The sequence below is a fragment of the Anopheles marshallii genome, chromosome 3, assembly GCF_943734725.1.
Source record: "Anopheles marshallii chromosome 3, idAnoMarsDA_429_01, whole genome shotgun sequence".
NCBI classification, from domain to species: Eukaryota; Metazoa; Arthropoda; class Insecta; order Diptera; family Culicidae; genus Anopheles; species Anopheles marshallii.
In genome coordinates this window covers 32,757,696-32,782,737 of record NC_071327.1, presented here as the reverse complement: position 1 = coordinate 32,782,737, position 25,042 = coordinate 32,757,696, and the positions used below count along the sequence as shown (strand labels likewise).

Sequence of the window (25,042 nt, the reverse complement as noted above, 5' to 3'; positions counted from 1 at the left end):
CTGTACATGGTCATTAGTATTGGCTACTACACGTAATTGGATCTTTTCTGATCTGAGTCTCGAGGAACGCTTTTGATTATCGTCAAGATCGTCCTATGTACGTTAGCGTCAGTTCCAACAATAACAGCAAAAGAAACATGTATGTATGAATGAACGGAATAAATAAGTATTCACTATCGTAATAAGCCATCGGAACGATCAGTGAGTTTTCCCGAGCTTGGTTTTGGATGATTGACATAAGAGTAAAAAAACTACGTTCCGATGCTCAACCGAAACTATACCCAAACAGTGTGGTGTACGAGACGAGGTCTTTACAAACATGAAAGAATGGCAACTCACACACTTTGGAGTGGTTTTTAAAATTTTTGAGTAAAGTTTTTTTTTTCCTTTTTACAACAAAAAAAACTTACTCAAAAATCCTTGTCCTACCATGCCGATGGTCGATGACTACCTCGTTTAAGAGGCAATTAGTGCCATGATCATGCTAAAATTAATAGGATAATCTTTGTTAATTTGCTTACTATTCGACTGTACATATCGTCACTTACCCGTAAAGATAGTAGAAGAACGAAAGCAAATACACCGCAAGCTTAATCCAGCCTTCGCGTAAGCACGCTCGTAAAACATCCGTATTCATGATACTCGTTGGATCGTACAATCCTGGTTGCGACATAACCGGTCGATTGGCGTACCTAAAATGTTCATTATAATAAAAAAAAAAACCGAAACACACATAAATTCATCTGTTTGCAGAGGTGTGCAAACACAATCATAGTATCGCGGGTATGATAAGATGCTAACCTCCATATATGGTATGCAATGAGCGGAATATTAAGGGCGAGTGATAACCATTCACCCGAAAATAAGAACAGCAAGTTGAACAGTATATGTAAACCATATTCCGGCAGGACGAGCTAAAAATATAAAATTCATACGGTTAATCATTATCGATCGAAACGTGTCCGGAAGGCCGGGTGTTTGTCGTAGATCTACGTCCAAACAATCATATCTACCGGGTTAAGTGAATTGCACTGATCTATCGGGTTTTTGTAATCCGTTTTCAGCTCGTCAAAGGCAATCACGTGGAAGATGGAAAAGAATATTAGAAACGCATCGATAATTAATGCCATAATGTAGCTGAAAGCGGGGAAGCTAAAAGCCATCTTTTATCTGCGTTGCTGGTTTGGTCCGAATGGTCAGAATTCGCAACGCACGAAAGCGTCCGATATCGTTCGTTGGGCGCTACTGCAAACAAACAAATGTACACACGTTGGTGATTGATTCACTTATGTAAAAATAAATAAATGATTTTACGAGTTTTGCCGAATCGAGTTGAAACTTTCGTTTGCAGCTTATTTTCTGCTCAATCACAAGCCGTGTATATTTTTACTGCGATGAAAACTCCGATGACAGAATGCCCCTGAAGGTGTGTTTACACCGTGCAGCTTAAAAGATATGTCAGTTAAAAAGCATCGCATAGAAACATCGAATACCGGCGTTTCACGGGGACTGTCAGTCAAGCGATTGGCAAATTTATTTGTAATTCTGAAACACACGCAACTCGTCCTAGAGAGCGTGTATCTGCTTTTGTTATTCATTTATTAATAAATTTTCAACATGGGAAGTGCGTGGGATACGTTTATTGAAGAAACAATTTCGAATTGTCGTTTACACCAAGCGCTTCCAGCACGTTTTACAGATGAAGTGGACCTCATGTATCGTTTAACGAAATCGGAAATCTGGTAATTTTGCTGAGATGATAGAGTACTTTTCCCATTTTTTTTAGTAAAATTGTTTTCCATATTTCAGTGCAAAATTGCTTTCATGGTTACGGAACCTTCCGAGCGTGCTTCTAACTGGGCAGGATACGTCCAACAAGTTACGCGCCAAAGGTAATGAGCTTTTTAAGGAGACTAGAAGCCATATTCATGTACTGGCCGCGTACAACAAAGCTATCACAGCTGCTCCGAATGGGTCGAGAGCTATGGCGCTAGGGTACGCAAATCGTGCCATTATTCTAATTCGTCTAGGGCGCTATCGGGAAGCGTATGATGATTGTCAGTTAGCGCTGGATGGTGATTATCCCGAGGAAAAGCGATTGAAAGTTTACTTCCGGCAGGCGGAATGTGTTGAAAGCTTGGGCGAACCCAGTAAATTGGGTCCCATTATCGAGGGCATATCGAAGGCGAACAACACGAAGGAGCTGTCGAAAGATGGACAAGCAAAATTACAAACGCTTAAGGCAAAATATGCGGCAGCTGAGAAGTGTACGGTGGGAATTGCACAAACAGCACCAGAAATCGAGAGTCGATACGAAGCATCCTTAAAGGTGTAGGTAGAACCTTCGGTTTAAGACATTTTGCATGGAACATTAAGTAACAATCCATTTCCAATCTCAAGCGTTGTTTCGCCGACGCAAGGGCGACATGTTATTGCCAACGAAGCAATAGAGACGAACACCATAATTGCGACGGAAACTGCCTTTTCTTTCGTACCCGTGTATGAACCCAACGCCCGCACTACGTTAGCTAGTAATGATTGCCAAAAATGTGCCCGTGTAAATGTGATCCCTTTTCTGTAAGTCAACAAAAACATACGTTACAATACGAGGTAAATGTTTTCACAAACCATTCCTTGCAGATGTCCCACATGCGGCAGAGCTTGCTATTGCAGCCTACAGTGCCGCGAAAACCATCAAAGTGTGCATCGCTTTGAGTGCTACGGCTATCAGAAACGTTTGTGGTTTACAATTGGAATTGCTCACCTAGGAATACGCTGTTTACTAGATGGATTCTGCACGATTCGCAATGAAATATTGATGGCAAAAAGTGCAACAGTTTGCTATAAGCGACTGATCGAAATAACCAGTGATGAAGATAATGAGTTGGGCGACTATGGAAAAGTGTTTCGATTAGTGACGAATTTCAAAAAAATGGACAAAGACGATGTACTACGCTATGCGTTGGTGAGTAATATTTTAGTCGTTCGTTCGATATAGATTCGTTTACATTTCGATTATTTTCAGGCCGGTTTAATGCTGTCCATTTATTTGATCGACTGTACCGATTTTGTAGGTGAGCATGGTTTGTCGCGTGATGATACTATGTCGGCATCCGATCTGCGCGTATTGCTTGGAGCGTTAATAATGCGTCACATTGGACAGTTGGTATGCAACGGGCATGCGATCAGTGAACTAAGAGCTTTACCATGCTTCGATGACTCATTTAGAACAGAGAACCTTTTGCCACCCTTAATTATGTTGCATCGCTATTTACACAGTTCGCGCGTATTCACAGCGATTTTTCCACGAATCAGTATGTTTAACCACGATTGTGATCCGAACATACGCAATCACTTTGACCGTGCGACACTCAAGGTGTACGCTACACGTTCCATCGGTGCTGGGAGTGAGATCGTGAACTGTTACGGTCCACACTACAAGCTAATGCCCGTAGAGACGCGGCTGATGCATCTTCGCCAGCAGTATTGTTTTGACTGTAATTGTACGCGATGTGGGACGGGGGATGATACGTACATGAAACAATTCAACACGATTGAGTGTCCCCGGTGCCGGTATTGTTTTCCTATGGAGCTAAATTTGGAGGATTTTATGGGTAGCTTTCGGTATGATTTCCAAGGTAAACCAATAGCATGCCCCAAGTGTTCCGAAAAATTCGGTACGGAATTGTACGAATATCTTCCGAATAACAATTATGAGCTAGAATACGGTAAGAATAACACATAATGATATTTGGTTACCAATTAAAATACCCCAAACAAATCTATTTGCAGCCCGGTCGGATTTTGAACGAGTCATAACACACTACAATTATTGCAGAACATTGTTGGTAGATTCCAATCAAACGAAAGCCTCCATACTGCAGAACATCCTTCACACCTACACCCAATATGTTTGCCAATATACACCGGAATCGTTCTTCACCCTTCGTGATTATTGTCTGGAATTTGTAACAATGATGCGAAATCAGTTTGGTTTCATGAGTTTGGAATACCTTACTGCATGTTTCTATCTGTTGGATGTTTGGGCCGCATATTATCTTCTCGGAGACGAGGAGGTAACATTGAAACCGGAAGAACTCACCGCCTTGAATGAGTTTCGCGCAGCGCTAAGCATGGTCGGAGATGACACTCGTGCGCTGATTACGGGGTACATGAAGCAACACGTAATTTTAGACGAGAAAACCCCAAGCGTGAAAAGTGTTTTGCAGAAATAAAATCGCCACCCCGCCATCATCACTCCGTTCGGGGTCGTTCACATTGTGGAATTGTCTTGTTTGATTTAATACGATGCACGTCAACGATTACTGTTATTGTAGACCATTACATTGCTCATAATGAACATTATACGTTGAATTAATAAAATCTGAAACATGTGCAACACTTCTATGTTGTGCCTTTTAAAATTCTTCGTACCTTCGTTTCCGCGTATCTCAAGCACTACCAGTATGGTTAGGCGAATAGGTAAACATCAACGATGTTTTGCTCTTCTGCGATGAATTATCGACGTTCATTAAGGTATATTTACACAAATCGACGTAGCAAATGGATTCTACAGAAGTTGGTAATTTTCTTTGAACTTAATAAAGCATCATTTTGTAGATGTTAAAATACACATAGAACAGTATAACAATAATGTAAAGCTGCTCCATGTTTCTCGTACAATTATATTTCGAACTTAATTCAAAATAATCGAACGGTAGTGTAGATGCTCCTCTATTGAACATCTTCCTACAGCAGTCGCCGCTGCCAAAGTGCTGCCAGCGAAAAAAGCGGGTTTGTATGTGAAGTGAGAGCTGTGTGTTGCGCTGATTGTTTTACGTGAATGACTGTCGCAAAATAAATAGAACAGCAGAAGGCGAATACGCATAATTAGCTTGTGACTGACTAGGTGGTAGGTGGTCAACAACGACGCAACTTGAGAATGGCGCAACCGGCACCGCTTGGTTTGGATGTTACGGTAAACTAAAACATAGGTTATGTTTACGTTTTGATGATGCTAACGCTGGGCTTGATCTTTTTCCCCATCTGAAAGGAATTGAAATTTAAGCTGCAGAGCAAGGTTCCGGTTTTCAAAGGAGATGGAAATGCCAAAAACGGTTGCAATTTGCTTGCCACGGCCAGTGTACATGGGCTGGTGTTTGCCGGCACCGTAGGCTGTGAGTTGCGCGTTCTCAAGCTGAAAGACATCACCAGTGAGCGGGCGAAGGATGAACTTGTCCCGTTGCGCACGGTTCCACTGCCAAGCGAACCGTATCAATTGGCAGTTAGCTGTGATAATGGATTTCTCGCGGTGGATCTCATCGCGAACGGAGTGCCATTCGTGTACGTCTACTCCGTACCGTCATTCTTGACCGGTTCGATTGTGAAGACGCATGAAATCAAAACATCCGCACAGCCCAACGTGCGCAGTACGCAGCTCTGCTGGAATCCCGTAATGCATAACGTGCTTGCAGTGCGTACCGACGCAGGAGGCCTTTCCGTGTACACGCTAAAGGAGCCGGCCGGTTTAGAGTTCCATTCGCTCGACACGAACAATCCAGCCGAGCGGACTCAGTGTGCCTGCTGGAGTCCAAAGGGTAAGCAGTTGGTGGTAGCGTTCGTAAACGGAAAGCTCGTACAGTACAAGCCCGATCTGAAACCGGCCCGTACAATCGCGTGTCCGGCTGGGGTGGTGGAGGGTGGCGGTGGGTTCGACGTACTGGCAGTCCAGTGGCTCAGTACGTACCAATTTGCGGTCGTATTTCTACCACACGCGGAAGACTCTGTGCCGGCACTGTTCATCGTGAACGCGCCCAAAGTTGGCAATCCGGTTTTTATCAATTACGACGACATCTGTTACAGTCAGAGTGGGCCACGCAAAGGGCAAGTGTTTCTGCAACATGTACTGCCCTGGAATTTGCTGCTGATGGCATCGGCCAACAGCATGGAGGTCGGCATATTGGGTACAACGGAAAGTGGCGAAGCGCCCACCTGGTGCCAGTGGACGACGACAGACGAGGCACGCGCCGAGTTGCCGCTGACGACCGATAAACAGGAATCGTTCCCAATCGGATTGGTGCTCGAAACGGGATGCACACACGAACTCGTAATCGGTGAACAAACGTTCCCGGTGATGCCGATGATCCACTTGCTTTCCACGTACGGTCAGCTGGTTTCGTTCAACGTGCTTAATATGGTCCCGAATGTACCGAACATTTGCTCACCTCCCAAACCGGTGCAGGACCTTTCCGGTGGAGCATTCGTGAAGTTGGATGTGGAAAAGTCCTCTCCGACAGTTGGTACAACGTCACACCAGCAGCACAGTGGCACAGTGGTGCCAAATGCTCCGGTGGCACCATCGGCGGGAATATTGCCTCCGTCGGAAATATCTTTCGCCGTGCCGAATGGTGCAACATCAACACCTGCCATAGCGAAATCGAAATCATTCTTCAATCCCGGACTCGGAGAGGCTGTACAAAAGTCTCCTGTAAACCTATTCGGTGGAGCCGGTGCAACAGCTCAGCAGCAACAGCAAAAACCTGCCACAATAGCACCAACATTCGGCAAACAGATTACCTTCGGATCGGCACCCACAGGAGGACCGCTTGGTTCGCAAACGGGAATAGGAGCTGCCAACGATAAGAAACCTTCTTCCTTCGCCGGGTTTTCAGCACCGGGTACAGCAGCAAGCACGTTTACCAGTGGTACAGCACTGGGGACAAGTGCCGGTGGTCTTCCAACGATGTCTGCTCCACCCTTCCAAGCAGCCATGGCATCGATGGGATCAACGCTAGCTGCTGCCCCATCCACAATGGGTCCGGATGCAAATAAACCGCTCGTCACCGTTCCTCCTACGTACGTTCCTTCGGCTCAACAGCAAACCCAGCAAAACAATAGTGGGACCGGATCAACCCGACCACAAGCAGCAAGTATGCAAAAGAAAGCAGAATTCTCCTCCGAGGATAGTAACGCGATCATACGAACACTGACGATCGATGAGCTGAATCGTTTTAGCCGCGAACTGGCCGATCTGCAGCAGCGTAACCGCTCGCTAAACGTTCAAATCGGACTGAAGGAAGAATCGGCTCAGATCATTCGGAATTTGCGTGAATTGGAAGACATTATTGCGCAAGCGAATGAAAGCACCCAGTCGCTCGTATCGGACGTGCAGACGTTGCGACTCGGGCTACATGAAGCATTTGCGATGGTAGCTGAAGCGAACAGCAAGAGTGCGATCTACAATAATCCGACCGTACATCAGTACCAGGAAGCACACGGCATGTCTCAGACGAGCCGGCGACAGCTGAGTGCGCTGGAAAATATGCTACAGGTAAACGAAAATCAGCTCCAAACCGTGACGAAACAGTTGAAGGCACAACTGATGTGCCTGGAAGAGGCGAAACAAGCGCGTGCCAAACAGCGTATGCACATCCCTAGCCTGGAAGTGCTGTATCAAACGCTTTCCAAGCAGCAAGACATTCTGAACCGGCAGGGTGAGAAGTTAGCGTATCTTAAGAATAAGCTGGGGCTGCGAGGCAGTTTAAAAGGGCTAGACGATCGTACCAAGAGTGCGAAGGGATTGAACAAACAGCTTACCGGCGATATGACGGATACGTCCGAGAGCGCGATCGAATCGCTGACGGATTCGATCATATCGATGACGCTCGGTGATCAGGTGGCGGCAGACACTAGAAAGCTAAGCGAACCTAAGCTATCCGCCCTGAGGAGAGCGCTCGTGGGACGGAAGGTGGTAACGGTGAAGCCGCAGCGTCCCGATCGAATTGGGCTTAGCTCCGAGGTAGTACGTGAACGTCGCGATCAAGTCAGAAGACAGCATGTGGAGCAGGAAAAGGCGAAAGTGACACAACAACAAACAGCGACAGTAAAGGCGACAACTGTTTCTTCCAGCAAGGAAAGTCAACCTCAACTACAACAGCAGCAGCAACGTGTAGCTCAACAACACTCAAAACCGCCCGTGAAACCACTGGGAACAGCGACAGCTAATAAAGCGTTTTCATTTGGTTCGCAAGCTCCAGCAGCACCCAGCGCCGGTAGCTTTTCTTTTGGACAGACAACAATTACACCGATGCCTGCGACCGAAACCGCCATGAAACCAACGCCGAACGGGGGAAGTATTAGTACCGGGTTGAGCTTTAGCGTTTCCGCCGGTAAAGAAAGCGAAAGAGAGAAAAAGGATACGACCGGCAGCTTGGGTGGGAAGGAAAACATCCCTGTCAATACCGCACCGAACGCAACCGTCGCGAAACCTTCGTCTAGTCCATTCAGTTTTGCGTCTGGAGCTGCCATGAGCATTCCTCCTTCGGGAGCTTTTTTGTCATCCTCGGCGGAATCCTCTTCTACTTCTAGCACTGCTACGAAACCCGTATTCTCATTCGGTAGCGTCGGAACAGGTGCCAACAACGGCACCAACAACAGTCAACCGTCAGGATTATCGTTTGGTTCGCTTGCGAAACCAAATTTTTCGTTCGATCTGCCCTCGGCAACGTCCTCGGGTAATGGGGCAGCAATTTCTTTCAATATCGGAGGACCTTCGGAAGGATCGTTAAGTTTGGGAAAACCGAAACCAACGGTTGCTAATGAAAATGTACCACCGATAGACGAAGTACAGAAGGACAAACCATTGCCACCCTCGTTCGGACCAGTAGAATCGGCCCCAACGTCAAAAGCCCCACTGCCGGCCCTTACCAGCCTCCTTCAGAAGGTTGACTCATCGGTGGATCTTACCGTTAAGAGTGTGCCGGCTCAGCCAAAGCCCAGCGGAGGAGGTCTGTTCGGTAGCATTTCCGGTGGAACCAGTTTCGGGTCGGGCGGTCTTTTTGGCAGTGTTGCCAAACCAGCATCTACAGTGACGACCTCAACAACGACAACAACAACAGCAACGAATGAGACAGCCAAACCGACTGCAGGTTTATTTTCGGGAATTTCATTCGGTTCACTCACCGTAACGCCAACATTCTCTACCCCTGCTGCAACTGGGACAGGAGGTGAAAGCAACACACCGACGGTTGGATCGTTTTTTGGCGGTATCAAACCAACTACTGGTGCTAATGGAAATGGAGCAGCAGCAGGTGCTACTCCTACAAGCTCCGTGGGTTTAACATTCGGAAGCAATAGCTTTGCGTCGTCTGGTTTTGGGCCTCCTAAGCCTTCGACATCTACAGCAGCAGACACATCGTCCATAGCTACCACATTAACTTCTTCGGTGACTGCATCAACGGCTGTCACCACAAGCGACGAACCGGTCAAATCGGATGCGAAGGTGGAATCGATTGCAACAACTGCTACTTCTACAGTTCCGACAAGCTTCGGATTTGGGACTGTTTCCGCCAACAGCATACCATCAACGGCCGCACCGAGTGCTTTTTCGTTCGGTAAATTATCTCTGGAAAAACCCGTTGCAGCTATTGCATCGACAGGTACTGCTTCAACGGCAACATCGGATGCTGTTGCACCAACAACGGCTGCTGCTCCGACAACAGCAGTAGCAGATACGGCGAGCAATCTGCTCAGTTCGATTAGTATCTGCTCACCGAGCTCGGCCACTTCTACCAATGCCAAGAGTACCTCCAATACCGGTGGCAACATCTTCACTTCAGCAACGTTTGGTTCTCCAAAACCTGCAACGGATGCGACCAACATCTTTGGTAGCGCTGGTGCTGTTTCATCATCCGGTGGATCAATGTTTGGCAGTGTGAAACCCGCTGCTACTACGTTTGGTGCGGCCGCAACAACACCAGCACCCGTTGGTTTGTTCTCTTCGGTTGTACAACCAAGTGTGGCTTCTACCGGTCCAGCAACTGCCACCGTTACTGCTACTGGTGCTCCAGCTGGTGGCGGTAACATTTTTGGTGGTTTCTTTGGAACCGCTGGAGTTCCAGCAACAACCGCAACCATTACACCATCGCCGGGTTCATTCTTCGGCAGCGGTGTAAGTACGGCGGGTGGTTCCATCTTCGGATCACCCTCTCCGGCTACGACGACGTCCAGCATTTTTGGTAATGCTACAACGGGTAGCCCTACAACCGGCACTGGAGGATTGTTTGGCAGCAACACCAATAGTACACCCGCCGGTGGTGGTGGCTCTATTTTCGGTGGTTCATCTGCGTTCGGGGCAACGATCGGTGGCAGTACCGGGCCAGTTGCTGGTGGAAACATTTTCGGCAGTCCCGTCGCATCCGCTCCCGCATCCGGCGGTACGGGTTTGTTTGGTTCGGTTACGCAACCCATCTCTTCAACACAATCCATCTTCGGTGGAGGTGGTGCAGCTTCTCCGGGAGCGTTTGGTTCCGTGGCCACCGCTAGTCCGGGACCGTTCAGCAGTGGCGGAGGCACAGGATCGTCGGGTGTGAATGCGTTCGCTTCACCACCCGGTGCCGGTAGTGCTACATCGGCTTTCAGCAAACCGCCCGCTTTTGGAGCAACTCCAACATTTGGCGGTGCAGCAACATTCGGTGGAGCGCCCACGTTTGGAGGAGCACCAACATTCGGTGGTGCGGCCACGTTCGGTAGCCCGAAGGCGACATTCGGTGGCGGATCACCGTTTGGTGGAGCTGGAAGTTCGCCAGCCATCGGTTCACCAACGACGTCCAACAATCTGTTCGAGCAGCTTGGATCTTCCTCGTCTGGTGTGTCCTTCGGTGGGCTGGCGGCACAACAGGCACAAAAACCAACCCAGTTCGGAGGGTCGTCCTTCTCTAGCTGGCGCTCGTAACCCGATTACAAGGTTTTGGATTTTATCCTAGCAGAAAGGAGCAGATTGACGTGTTGCTACTAGTAGATACAGTTTAAAAGTAAACCTTTCTTCTTATTGTCAATAATCAGATAAAGACAACCATTACAGCTCACTTATGCATCTGTTTCTTATTGTTCTACTTACCGAAATGCTCTTGATATTATTATGTTAATTAAACAAATCCCCATGTTTCCTTTTTCAATTGTTTTGTCCTTCGGATTTATTTTTACCTTTTTTTTTGTTTTGCTCGGTTTTTATTTTTGTTTTTATCATCATGAGACTATACTTCCTTCGCGACAATAACTTACAAGTTACGATTCCTTCCTATATAAATTGGTACGATATTCCATCCGTTTCCATTCCTCGGCCTTCCATCATTTCTCAATCGGGGTCGTGGCGAATACTTCGAACAATCGCTCTAACCACTCCCAATCTCTTTCTTCGTGATCGATCACGATTCGTTTTTTTTTTTTTTATATTTCATATACGTTTATTGATTCCTATTAGACAATATCTTCTCTTCGATTGCTATCATCGGTTTCGAACGGAATTGTATGTTGCTCGTGTGTTTTCAGTGTTAAGTGTAGTTGTGTCACGCTTTCCACGCTCTTGCTTCGTTTCTTTTTATGACTATTTCGGTTATCTTTCTTACCATTACTACTACGCTTTCCCTCTTTTTTTCTGTTTTATTCGCACTTCCACTTTTTATTTTTGATTACTAAAATGTCACAAGAGTACACGGCTGCTTCATCTTTAATTTTATTTAACCCTCTCAGTCAGCGCTTTAATTTTGTTTTCCTCGATACAAACTAACATTTTCTTTTTTTCCTTATCAATTTTCCCATATGTGTGCGACTGGATTTTTGCTTTAGTCCTGTAACCCCTTTTTGACTATCTCTTGTGCAGTAATTTACTTAATCAAAAGTCCAAAACTTATCGACCAAATAAATCCAAAATTTAAGGGAAAACAAATTAGTTTTATACACATGTATTTTTTATTAATTTGTTTTTGACTAATCGTGTTCATTTTGGGCATTTTTTTATCATTATGGAAGTAGCGTTTCGTCCTTTAAAGTGAATCGAAAATTATTGAAGTTCCTTCTCCTGTTGCTTATTATTTCTTTCCCGTCCTAAGGAGTATAAACTTCTTCTTCTGGTTCATACTGTGAGGTCCTACAGGTTGGTTCACAATTCTTTATCCATATGCTTGCCTTCTTTGCGTGCTTTTTATCCCGCTTCACGCATTCCGTTCCATTTTGGTAGGTATAGTAAAACGGAAAAACCTATATGACTTAGTTGCTTGAATAGATTAGTGGCCGAAGGAAAAGTAATCGATAAAGCGAAAGAAAATGAGACTACAGCATTCAATATACAAGGTACAATAACAATGTTGTGGACCTGAGGAGGGATAAAGGATCAGGAGGATCGACTAGTTAGTGTTGAAATGTGCAAAATGAAGTTATGGAAATAAGACACACGGTCAGGGTTTAAAACTGTTCCGAGCTGCAAAGAAGAAAAGGGGCCCGAAATATCTGCAGAACCATAAGGTTTAGGTGTCTAAATTATACACACACACACAGCATGATTATTGCATCATGCCACACTTTTGTTGGCAATCTAGTTTAAAACCTTTCTTTTCGGCGCGCGCTCACACACACATACATACTGGCTGAACTTGGTAAAAATTTGTTTTGCGATGGTTTGTGTTTGGTCATTCGTCTAGCAGTACCGTGGGAGGTGTTTTTTGTTTTCTTGATTTTATGTGCTACTGATACTTTAACCTTTTTTGTTGCTATATTATTATTTTTCTTTTTTTTCTTCTTCACAAAACAGTTTGCACTTTCTACATTGTATACTTTTGGACTAATACCTATTGCATTATAGTGTGTATCGTTTTCTCTCCCGGATCGTGTACGGCTCGTTTTGTGGGTTTTTCCTTCTTAGTGTAACCGTTTCTGGTTTATTTTATACTTTATGTTTATCGACACTTGCTTCATTTTGTTGCACTATAAAAAAAGCGTCACCCGACATTACGAGGAAGAGCGCCACGGGTGCTTCCACTTTTGCGCCTTGCACTGAGATTTGACTGCTACAAAGGGTTTCGACGCAATCGCGATTAGCACTAGCAGCGGGTGTGCGCAATTATTAGTTTCAGGAATTTTCCATGTCTCTTTGGATGTTCTTGTGTGTGTTTTTGTTGTATATTTATTTACTTTTTTTTACAAATGGTTTCCTTTGCTGCTTTTACAATATAAGAGTTGTGGCAGCTTTTGTGGCGCAGAAGAAATATCACTAGAAAATGCATTCTACCCTACACACATTTTGCAGGCGGCCGGCAATGGAGAAGAGTAAGGCGTGTGGAATAGATGTAGCGGGATACAATCTACATTTTCCATCTTTAAGAATTGATTGGTAAAAATGGAGTTGAAAATAAAACAAGATAAGATTAAACACGACGTGATGACATTCAAACGGGAAGCTTTAAATAAATAGCAATCAAATTGATTTAAAAAGGAAAATAAACATAATTCTTCTAACGCTTGCTAAATTTGCTTGTAAACTTAGTTCGGTAATTGAATAACTTGTTGAAAGTTTAATTTAAAATTGTCAAGGATTTGTGAAGGAAGATAAAACTTAAATAGCTCCACTTACAAAACACAGGTTTCTCGTTGTTTTCAATACGCTTCTCGTCCGTATTGTTTAAATTGTGTTGCACAATGTAAAAATATTGTATTCTTACATAGCTTTTCCTGGTTTCTAGCAACTTACGTACTGTGCTGTAAGTCTCCGCTGAAAAATTTCCCCGCTGATAGACTTGACCTCTGGAGTGTCCAGAGGTTAGTTATTTCTGCCAAATGTAATAAATTGACACCATGTTTGTTCCGACCTGCTTTGCTTGCAACAACCGAACAGTACGAAACGTGTAACTATTCGATTTGTTTCTAGTGTGTGCTTTCAATACGCTTAGTGTCCAAAGAAAGCCAGTGTCTTTATAATAATCTTCTTTGAACACAAATCCTCATACCGGTACCTAGTCTTCTACCGATTTCTACAGCCTTACTACACGATCTCCTTATGATCATCTTTCATTTCGAGCACATTGTTGTGTAAGTATGAGTTTGTATGTGTGAGCGTGTGGGTACATGAAGACTTAATTTTTTTAACATAAAAGACGATAGGTAACGTTAACTTTCCAACCTTTGCACGATCGCGTGTAGGTGCACCTTAACCGAAAATTAGATTCCACAGTAGCATCAAAGGTGATGGCATTATACAGTTCTACGAGTGTCCTGACCGGCTAGTTATTACCAGTGAGAGTTTGTGAAATAAGCTGCAGTTGTTAGCGTGAGTGATAATAATTACAATAGCAGTATCGGTTTACAATTACAGCGATAGTAAGAGTAGCGGTTGCGTACTAACGACGATAGTTACACTCTAAGTCTAGTTTATAGCAGTGTCTAGCTGCTCTCCAAGCGTCCATCGCCAGGACACCAGGCACCCACGGACTGTCGTCGACGTCGGAAGGTGCTATGGCGGGGGCGGGGAGGGGGCGGTTGCCATTTATGCGATAACCATCACCGTTATCATGCTCACGTGCGACGGTGTCGGGATGGAAGAAAATCACGACAGGATGGCAACACTGCGCCGGATGCCACCCTGCTGGTGGATGTTATCGATCGAGGACCACTTCTTCATGCCATTTTTAAGCGCTTCTGCCGTTGCCTTATCCTGCATGACGCGTGACATCGCTTCAAGCTTCTGGGCGCGCTCCTTCGACAGCGGTTCGGTAGGGAAGGATAGATCGTTCGCTTCGGCTAGCGTGCGCAGATCGAAGTAGTACTTCGCGTACACAGACGACGGTACGTTGATGTTGAACTGTAGCAGCTCCAAAAACTGCCGTTCCAGCTCGTTCATGTCCTCCACCGTAATGTCCTTCAGGATTTGACAGTAATCGACGTTCCATACAGCCTGGTCGTCCCAAACTTTGCTCGCGAGCAGAATCGCACCGAGCACTATTCGTTTCCAGTTGCAGGACGCAATGTCCAGCTCGGCGTAGGTCAGCAAGCGCTCGAGATACACCAGCGTAATGATGGCACACTCAGCCGTTAGTTGGGCAGCATTGAAGAGTGTCCGCACGAACTTGTAGATCTGCCGATGTTCCGGATTGTGCCGATCGTAATCATCCGGCACCGGGTCACGCGTTAGCGGGTGCAGCTTCTCGTCGAAGATGTCTATCCTCCGCTCGCTGGTACGGTTCTTGATGTGATAGTAGATCGCCAACGACACACACTTGACCGTATTCTTCAGATTCGGCTGCGAAACGGTACTGTCGTCCAGGTAGATCGTCGAACAGCTGCTACTCTTTTTCAGCACACCACCCCCACCACCACCACCACCACCACCACCACCACCTCCTCCACCACCACCACCCCCTCCTCCACCTCCGGGACCACCACCACCTTGGGGTACGATCTGATGCTGAGACTTTTTGCGAGTGATGCCATTTTCGAGACTTTGTTTCGAGCGCTCCAGGAACATGGTGCCAGCGGACGGATCGACCGACGGATCATGTTCGCCGTCGTCTCCTTCACGTTCGGAAATGTGTTGCAGATTGTTAGCAGACAGTTCACCCTCAGGCATGTGCTCCTCGAATACGGGCGCTTCCTTCGCTTTGCGCGTTGGTGGTGGACTCGAGTACGAGCAGCATGACGTTTTGTTTCCCATCCTGCCGAACTGTGCAACCCCGTTTCTTCGTACTACGTATGCGGATCTTTGTGGATGCTTTTAAGGGATCAAACCTCCCTTTTCGAATGGTGATCCACACCAGCTTGGGTACGCTTTTTACGCTGCTCTCCCGTCGGTTAAGTGTATTTTTGGCAGCAATCAGCAAAGCTTCTTCGCTTGCAGCATAATGGCCAACCGTCACCGGTTGCGCTCTTGAAATGCTATAAATATAGTACGAATTGTACTACACTCGGCTGGGAATGAGATGCTGATTTTCCTTTCTGATACTGACGAAGCTTTCTGCGACGACTGGGTGCCTACGATTGTGCTCTATCTTCGTCGATGGATGATGCGATCTATTTCTGCTATCGCTGTTGGAACCAATTCCAAAATCAGCAAAACGAACCGATGGGAAGATAAGAAAAGAATAAACCGCAATTTTGCGATTCTACCCTATTCTACCGCAGAATTATTTCCAGAGTATTAGCAAACTGCAGCTGTCGGAATGAAGCTAAATTTGGCAATTGTCGCGTATTATCGGTTTCAAATACACGGGTGGATTTTCCTGGATGACTAGAAGATGAGGGATACAAATGAATGTTCTCGATCTCTCTGGGATTGTGCTGCCGTTTTAGCTTTCTTTCTTGCGTTTGTATTTGCTTAGCGCTACTGATACTTCGTTGGAAAAGCAGATTTGTGCCAAAATTATCTTCAAGACGTCAGTGAATATTAAGTTCGTTTCCTTTTTCTTTGAGGGAATAAGTTTGTTATTCTCTCTTCATTGCCTTTTTTCGTTAGTAGCTTGGTACCGATTCCGCTGTGCGAAGACTGTTTCAACAGTGCGCATCGAAAGTTCGTTCTGACTATGTTGTGGTTCTTAACGGATAAAATTTGGCACTAGATCCTTGTATGGCCTGGAGATGTTGACGTTGAGAAAGCGAAGCGTTAATCTGTTTCGTGTTGTTTGCTAGGGTGAAATTACACCATCGATTTGTTCTCCTGTAGTGGACAGAGAGTACTATTCAGCTGTTCCGTTGCAGTTCCGTAATATACAAAAATCGGGAAGATTTCGTTCCTTGCTGTTCGATACCGATGACAACAACCACGTTCCGCCTAATCCGCACGTCCTAAAATGAAATTAGAAAAAAGACAGGGTTAAATAATGGTATATTTCCGCATTTAAAAGAGTAGCAAGTAAGGCAAATGTCAGTACAACAACGGCCATTGATCATTAGTCAGGAACAACTTTACATCGATCATTAAGTCTTTTAAGTGACAACAAACGAGCTACTCAATAATTATCATTTATCAACCGCCTCGACCGGCACAACAGGTGTTCGTACATAGGACTGCAAGAACACGCTACATCCGAGCGCTGTGCCCTGATACGCCCAGGTAGTAGCAGCCATGTACACATGTTATGTCATTATTGGTGTCACACTGATAGGAAATTGTCATCCATCCGTTTTTTTTTGTTTGTGCTTTAAGCGATTCCAAATGAACTTAGAAGATACCCCGTTCCAGCATGTTTCAGTGTCGGAATGGCATGATTTTGATCGCACTTGACTATATATTCATATGAAGGACTCTTCTTAAAAGATTCATTAAACAGAACACAAATCTTAACTATTAAACGTTCAATGAAGTAAAGTAGAAAGGTTGTATCAAAATGTAAAATATATTACAGACGATCATCTCGTCCCGATAAATTCGATTAATGTTGAATAGCATAAAATATAGTACACTATTTTAGAGAAAGTTTTACGAAAAAGGCTATCGCAAAAAATGAACGAAACACATCTAACACATTTTAAAAACATCCCATGCCTTGACTTTGGCCTACCACATCAAACAACCCAATCGCCTGTCACGAAACCGGGTCGGGGTATGGCAGAAAGTGGACCCATCGGACTGCGGTGTCCGACTTGCGTGACTCTCGTGCTCGAGTGGTGTCACGATCCATAAATGTAACCCCTACCTGCTTCTCGCTCGCTTCAATCATCGAAACTGGAAGGAAACGCGCACTAGCACGGCACAGTGATTCCTATAGAAAACGGCCGGATGCGGCCAAGGTGCAGTCATATACAGTCTTAAAACAGTGACTCTACAATGCTGCATTCCGTGCAGCGGAAGGTGTGTACGAGGTGGAAAATGAATGCTCGGTTTGTGTACCGTGACAGGGAAAATGTACCCAGAGGCGCACAACAATACACAAATTTTAACACTTAAACGATCTATAAAGTAAAGAAGGAAGGTTCCCACAATAATGGAAGACTTTAAGCCAACTCCCCCGGAACGCATAATCCTTTTGATCCTGTGCTGCGCCAACCAGTATGTAATAATGGATAAGAAACATTAAAACAAAATTCGATTATCGATGTGATCTTGGCCTTTTGATCTGCTGAGAAAAGCCTCAAAATGCATTGAAGACGCCAACAGACAATCGATGCGTGAGTGTTTCGCTTGATGGCAATAAGGGTACCGAATGCAACGAACCATAAACTAATAGACCGGCGGACAAATAAAGCAAACACTGTATCACGCTTTCGGTTGGCTAGTGAAGAAATCATAATTACGCCATCGCACGATCATCAAAACCTGAAGCAAAACAAAAAGTGGTCAGTTGGAAAGTCGCCGTTTTTAGCTGTGCGCCAATGGTGCAAATAGAAGAAAGATGCAATTTGAAACTCTAACAGGGGGAAAAAAATTAAGAGGAGAAAGCTTTAAAAAATTGTAACACAACCCAGCAACTAATTTTGAAAACAAACCACTTAAAGCTGTAAGGAAAGAGTGGCCATTGTCGTGCACTCAGCTATAAAGAACTTTTAATTTAGTAATTTTAAATGGATAGTTTTGTGAAAAGTATTAATTTGACATAGTGAAATTGCTTCCTTTCCCAATTTATAGGTCCAATTAATCAGTGCTTTCGTATAAAATGAACTTGGTACGTTACATGCAAACTTTCGGAGCAAAAACGAATGAAATATTCAAACTCGAACGGCTGTATTCACTCGGCGTACCAAATAGATGGCCGGTCGGTCACTCGCTCTCTCTCTCTCTCTCGGTCCGCTTTGGCTGGCTTTGGTTAGAATTTAATTATGAAAACCACAGCATCCACACTGTGCACCGGAACGGCTGTCTTGGAACGGGGCAACAAAAAAAAGGATGCCCGTTGGTCCTGTGTGTGCTGTGTTCACTTTCACCAACAAAATGTTCAACCTTACCCCAAACGCCTAGTATCCGGTTGTAGTGCAAACATTAGACAACCAACAGGGAGCACCGAGAAAGGAAAATGGAAACATCGAAAGCGAAATGAAAAAAAAGCGTTCGGGGGCGCACGAGTTTAAATCAACTTTTGGTGAACATTTTCCATTCCACCGACTGACTACGGGCGTCTAAGGAGAAGGTGTCGCCGCCGTCCAGGCAACGAAAAGCGAGCGAGGGGGAGGTGGGATCGCTAGAACTGGCACTAGTGTTTGCAAAAATAATTAAGTGATTTGCTTCATTTGCTATATCAATTTAATGAATGGCCGTGCTCAAACATAACCTAATGATGTCGCCGCCATACGATTCGGGAGGGAGTAAGCGACAACGTTTTCTTCGGCCACAAAATCGCCTTTCTCGCCTCCGGCTAGTCGAGTTGTTGGTTTGGTTTGTTTAAAGTTTTCGATCTAAAGCCCCGGCACTTTAGCGGGGGAAGACGTCTAGAGGGCTGGAAGCACTCAGTTCTATATTCTATATATGGTGAATATGGTCGCCGATTGTTAGTTTGTGGTGTTTGTTAGCATAGCGTTGGCAAATAAACCTCCAATGTAATACACACACACGCATTAGATCGGAAGGGTAGTTGCGTTCTGCGCGTACGGAGAGTTGGCTTGTGTTGGGTTGTGGTGCCGGGGCAATTCAAATCAAACGTAATTAATTTTAACAACGGCGAGTAAATATTATGCGGGTCGGTGGTTTGGTTGTGTTGGACGCCGGCAAAAAAGGGGTCCATCTGATAGCAATGTTTTGCGGGGTAAAGAAAAACTTGCAAAAACAGTAAGTGCTTCCAATTGGAGTTATTGGAGAAATAGAGAAGTCTGTAAATTTATAAATAATATAATATTATAACAAAGAATATAGGGCATGCGACATTCCCCGGCACATACTTACAATAAAGGCTATAAAAAGCACTGTAAAACTATGCTTTCTTCTTTATGATATTCGGTAACAGTGATCAGCAAATGTAGGTTGAGCTTGTTAGGAATCGAACAACCACCTTCGATTGTCTCCAGGAACTCTTCGTCCAGCTGACATCCGTAGTGTTACACTTGTTATGGCTTTGCCGTGGTCACTGCGGCAGATTCGTTACTGAGCTCCAAACAAGGACAAACCACACCACGTCGTGGACACAGTACGTGGTGATACAGTGCTTGCAAAGGCAATAAGAACCGTCACAAGAATCAACACTTTTGGATCCAATACTCCTCCATCTGATGTCCAAAGGAATCCATTACTTCCAAACATCGCGGGAGGGGATTGGATGAAGCTTCAACCACCACCAGCGTGATCCATCCGAGGATATACGTGTGTGCCAGCACCATCGGAACGATAAAAGTCAACCGTAACCTTCCTTTATCTGCCCACGCGGTATAAGGTTCTTCCAGAGCTACTCTACCAAAGGGGCAAGTTATCGAAGAAGAAGAAAGGTCAACATATACACATGACCTGTACAAGCCTATTCTTGTTCGGGAATGCAACCACTCTCCTGCTCTCTCTCTCTCTCCTTCACATGCAAGTGGGCAGAATTGTGGCCATTCAGCCACAAGCGCACTTATTTGCTTGTTAGCTTGTGGCATCAGTTGGATGGTGTTGGACGAACTTTGAACCATTTTTTTTCGACATTTGGGCCATTTGGGAAGAGAGCATGAAGGAATGAGAAGGAGAGATGTACAGCAAATGCCCTTTGCAAAAACAAAACCAAGAAAAAAACCCCACTCTAAAGAAACACATTAAATATTTAAGATAAAAAAGAGCCAACCGGGAAATGGTGGCATGGTGGAAAAATCAACTCCAGCGCAGAGGAAACTGGGTCACAACAGGAGGTAGGGTGTGGGAAGTTGATGGAAAAAGAACGGATACTAAAACCCTTACATACATCCGGTCCGTCCGGGTTATTCGTTAAAGGTAAAAAGGGAGTACATATTCCTCCCTTCGGTAAAGGCATGACTTTTCACCTTTTGGGTAAAGGATAATATAGCCACAATGGGTACCGGAACCGGTACGCCAACTTCGTTTCGTTTCAATAACTTGAAGCAGATGCGCGTTGAAGGATCGATGGAGTACAGTTTTCTCCTACCAGCACAACTTGCACAAATGCGTTGTAATGAACTCTGAAAGAAAGAAAAAAATCACAACGCCTGTTGTTCTAATAAAAATTAAAACTTTCCTTAATTGGTTAACTTTCCAGGGGGGGGGGGGGGGGGGGGGGGGGGGGGAAATCTCGGTAGCCCGATCGTTGGCAGGGTAAGTAAAAATGAATCCTTCGCACAACCTGACCATTCGCTTAAAAGCAACCCTTTCCGTACACTAGCGGGCGAACGAAAAGTACAGCTCGGCTGTATATGCCAGTTGCATCACCAGCAGTAAAAAAGCTCCGAGACCACGAAGTCTTATGTGTTGTTGGAATGGCGAGATTAAATGAATTCATTAAACTAACGCAAACTGTACCACAACCACTCGGTGGCTAACGGTGGCGCAGTAAACGAATGGCTGTTTGCACTGATGGGCCTACCATCAGATAGACGGGCAGCAGAAATTCTAACCTTAAGTAAACCAGGCCACAAATCTAGGCCCTCGGTAATATATGAGTGTAAGCCCGGGCGTAGAATTTGAAGTGGTAATATTTAATGTGAGAATAGAATTGATAAACCAAGAAATTGTAGAAGTAGAATTCCACGGTGCCACAGCGTTTGATCTGAGATCATACCTTATCTGGACCGTGGCAGTTCCCCGATACGACAACTGATATTGGTCGGAATCATACTTTAAGCTAGTTTTTTGTATATGCGTTTTGACGTTTTCAAGCTTATCCGCTTACTTAGCTCGCCTTGCAAATGACAAGCCACGTTAAGCCTAGGAAAAAAAAGGATTACTTTGGATTCCTAATGAAAGCTACTCAGGTCAGCTACTCGACAAATGTCAAAACAAACCATTTTGCTAGAAGGGCTGAACCAGAAAAGGCCATGTTAATGAAAACATTAAAAAAAAAGATGATTTTAATAAACAGACTTATATATTGTTTCAAATGAATTTAATCTAAAGTTAATTTAAAGAACTTTAATCGGTTTTTCTCAAATTATAATTCCGCAAACATTATCCCTTGTGTCATTCTTTGTGTCAAAAACACAGCATTTTACACCCTCTACGAACCTGTACAGAATGATACAGCCCGGAACCTGGATTATTTGACAGATTCAGACTGAACGCTTAAACTATCTAACTTATGGAATGATCTGCCCCATTACGGGTATGGCCAAGAAGATCTTTAACCCAAGAAGTCGTAAAACTGCACAACAGAAATCCCAACAATATCTCAAACAACTGCAAACCTGACCACAGGCTTAAACATCCTAAAATGACAACTAACCAGTACCAGAACTCGTGAGGAAATGATAACTGACCGAACCTCTTCATTATCACGATGTAGATAACTTTGTGCCACAAAACGAAGCAACATTCCCAACAGCAGGAAGTAATGTACATCCGTTGCGAACCGCCACCATGTGACGCGTACGGTGACGGGTTTCCTTTCTTATCTTGAAATCTGTTGTTAGCGCCCGGAAATACATACACCGTCGTGTACACGACTACCGTTAATGCCGTTGATTTCATAGATACACACATATTGCTACCCAACTCAAATCGGATAAGAAACGGGCGGCAACAAAAAAACAAGGTGTCCGAAACACAAGTGAAGCATACAAACTGGTTATCTTCTCGAGAGCCTCCCCCCCCCCCCCCCCCCCCCCCAGGAGATACGTCTACGTCCTGTCTGTCTGCCCGTGCGCTATGTAGCATGGTGCACTGGGAGTGAAATGTTGGTCACTGATGTGGCTACAAGATATTGTTATTACATCATCATTACATGTCCCCGGTGATTGTAGCAGCAACCTGTCAATCCATGATGCCGCGCCTTGCCGGGTGAGAGCAGTTGGGCGAGATGTGTCAACATTTTAATAGGTAAGGTTAACGATGCACTTGAATCTTGAAGATGGAACAGATAGACGGACACGTTTTGTACGGGGAATTGTTGATTTTGTTGTTATAATAATCGTTGATAGCGATAAAATAACGATTTAAAGCATGGGACACTATCGAAATAGATTAGATATCTCGATATAATTTGATTTATGTCGACGACTTATTACATTAAATCAGACTTTGTTAACAACTAACATCGTAAACCGTTTATTGACCATTTGGAAAGTTTGCTCAACTTTAAGTACCTATTCGATTTGGGGCATTCCATTGAAAGGGTGTCTGAAGTTTGTGTGAATTTCAACAAAGTGTACACCAAGGAGCAACTCAACAAATCAAACTTGAACGAAACATCTTCAGCCGAAAGAGAATATCATTCAGACAATCAACCACACGAAACGAACAAGAATTACCGCGCGTGATAAACTGGATAAGCAGTCTTTTTTTCCTTCTTTGGACGAGCTTTCTTTTTGCAATCAATCAAACAATAACAACAGCCGATCTGTTTACATAAATAGTACACATGCCTGTTTTCGGGGAAGGAAACCAATCCAATTCACCCTACGGGGAGCCATGTACTTATTGAGCATCTTCATCCACATGCGCTGTAAGAGGTAAAGAGATGCTAGTAATTGAATTATCATAAATAGAAAGACATTCGATGAAGTGGTGGTACTCTAATATTTGAGCTTGACACGCGTGTGAGCTTTAGACTTGTTGAAAGCTTTCGGGACCAGAATGTCCAACAAATTCTATATTCTTCTTTATCAGCACAGCAACCTCAAGAATTCTAGGCCTATCATATCTGACTATATTCGACTTAATTAACTCGCAGCTAGATAGTCGATAGTCGACCAATCCTCGGTCTGGATGGGATTTTAGACCAGTCCTATCGTATGAAGATCGTCGCAGGTACCAATACACCATGGGGTCGCCCCACGTATTCATTCACCTGAGCAAAATTAAGGTTTGCGTTTGTTAAAATGTTGAAGAATACATTGGGAAATTAATAAAAACAACTATTGATCACCGAGATCAATTCGACAGAAGGGTTGAAATTTTGAATTTCTGATGAAGACCTCTTTACTGAGTTCCAATGTTGCATTTGGAAGATATTCAATCTCTTAACATTTGCTTAACGCATTATTTTACGATCAATTTCAATCGACAAATCCACTCAAATTGGATATCATTCAGTAGCTTACAGACGCCTACAATGACCCACGCACGTGATGAGGATGTGCAACAAAAATCCTTCCCATTCGCACTCTTCGAATCAATAATCAAATTAGTCGAACGTCGGATCGGACAGGACGGTATCACTATGGCATCAAAACACTAACGTACCCAAAAGCGAACGATCGTTTTTATTGATTGACCGGGAACCATAGCCCGGCTGATGTGGATAGCTCTAATCTTGCGCTGTATTTTAGCGTTTGGTTTATTAGACAGCAACGAAATCGTAATGTCACCGCTCTGGCAGGCGGCCAAACACGGAACAAAACGGCTGCCAAACGGATAGTGGACTGCTTTAAAAATTAGGTGATGGCGATGCTGTTCCTCAAAGCTTTAATCTATATAATCCAATAAAGGACATCGAACGTGCTGTATAAAACACAAACCATAAGCGATGGGCCATAATGAGCAATGGAGCCGCTCCGACAGACATCCCCGTTGATTGATGGGAAAAGGTGTTCCACAGCATCATCGTCGTGTTGCGTTTTGAGTGGACGATGATTGAAATTTATAGGACTCCCCCAATCGTTGTTTATGGCCGCGTACCATAATGTTATGTCAGCCTGAAGGTGCGCTTCTTCCGCGTTTCTAATGCCCTACCGCGGTGTGATATCATTAGGTGGCCGCATTGTTTAGCTCAATTATCGAACAGATCGTACTATTATCGCACATAGATTTGGAATCATGCCGCGGCTGGGTGTTGTGTGTTTTACCCGGCTAAAACTTTAAACTGTCCAAACACGGCTTTAGGGTACACGTATGCAAAATAGCAACCCAAGGCCATTTATCTGGCGCCGAATGTGTCCTCTTTCGCATCCCCAGTGCCGTCCCCGTAACGAGACAGGGGGCGGCATACAGTGTGCCAGCAGCAATCTATCTCTGTGTGTGTGTGCGTTTTGGTTGCGGATTTTGTTTCGATTTTTCCCGGCCGCGACCGTCGCCGACAGCGTCGAAGGTAATTGGATGTCACGACCGTTCAACGGGCGGGCATTTCCGAACCACACACGCGTGTGCGGTCTGTCGTGGGTGGTTGCAAAACAACAGCAAAATCAAAGCTACCAAAAAATACCTTGCCAAACATGGAAC

At 44.7% G+C, this 25,042-nt stretch overlaps 3 protein-coding genes across 3 annotated transcripts; 1 reads left to right on the top strand and 2 right to left on the bottom strand.

Moving 5' to 3' along the window:
• Positions 1–456: 456 nt before the first annotated feature.
• Positions 457–1,163, bottom strand: LOC128715585 (protein cornichon). Its single transcript, XM_053810492.1, has 4 exons — positions 1,014–1,163; positions 802–914; positions 549–692; positions 457–484 (listed from the first exon to the last, which is right to left on the bottom strand). The coding sequence occupies exons 1-4, from the start codon at positions 1,161–1,163 to the stop codon at positions 457–459; spliced, it is 435 nt and encodes a 144-aa protein (XP_053666467.1).
• A 3,779-nt stretch (positions 1,164–4,942) lies between these two features.
• LOC128715584 (nuclear pore complex protein Nup214) lies at positions 4,943–10,732 on the top strand. The gene is made up of 2 exons (XM_053810491.1): positions 4,943–4,978; positions 5,054–10,732. Exons 1-2 carry the CDS (start codon positions 4,943–4,945, stop codon positions 10,730–10,732), a joined length of 5,715 nt encoding a protein of 1,904 aa, XP_053666466.1.
• Positions 10,733–14,374: 3,642 nt separating this feature from the next.
• Positions 14,375–15,478, bottom strand: LOC128714463 (cyclin-Y-like protein 1). Its single transcript, XM_053809337.1, has one exon. It carries the CDS (start codon positions 15,476–15,478, stop codon positions 14,375–14,377), a length of 1,104 nt encoding a protein of 367 aa, XP_053665312.1.
• Positions 15,479–25,042: the final 9,564 nt, after the last annotated feature.

Bases quoted from the DNA above. Each gene is read 5' to 3' on its own strand.
- LOC128715585 (XM_053810492.1), bottom strand. From the start codon at position 1,163: ATGGCTTTTAGCTTCCCCGCTTTCAGCTACATTATGGCATTAATTATC. The intron at 915-1,013 runs GTAGATATGATT...TTATATTTTTAG, and splicing joins AGTGCAATTCACTTAACCCG to CTCGTCCTGCCGGAATATGG. The intron at 693-801 runs GTTAGCATCTTA...TGAACATTTTAG, and splicing joins ATTGCATACCATATATGGAG to GTACGCCAATCGACCGGTTA.
- LOC128714463 (XM_053809337.1), bottom strand. From the start codon at position 15,478: ATGGGAAACAAAACGTCATGCTGCTCGTACTCGAGTCCACCACCAACG.
- LOC128715584 (XM_053810491.1), top strand. From the start codon at position 4,943: ATGGCGCAACCGGCACCGCTTGGTTTGGATGTTACG. The intron at 4,979-5,053 runs GTAAACTAAAAC...CCCATCTGAAAG, and splicing joins CGCTTGGTTTGGATGTTACG to GAATTGAAATTTAAGCTGCA.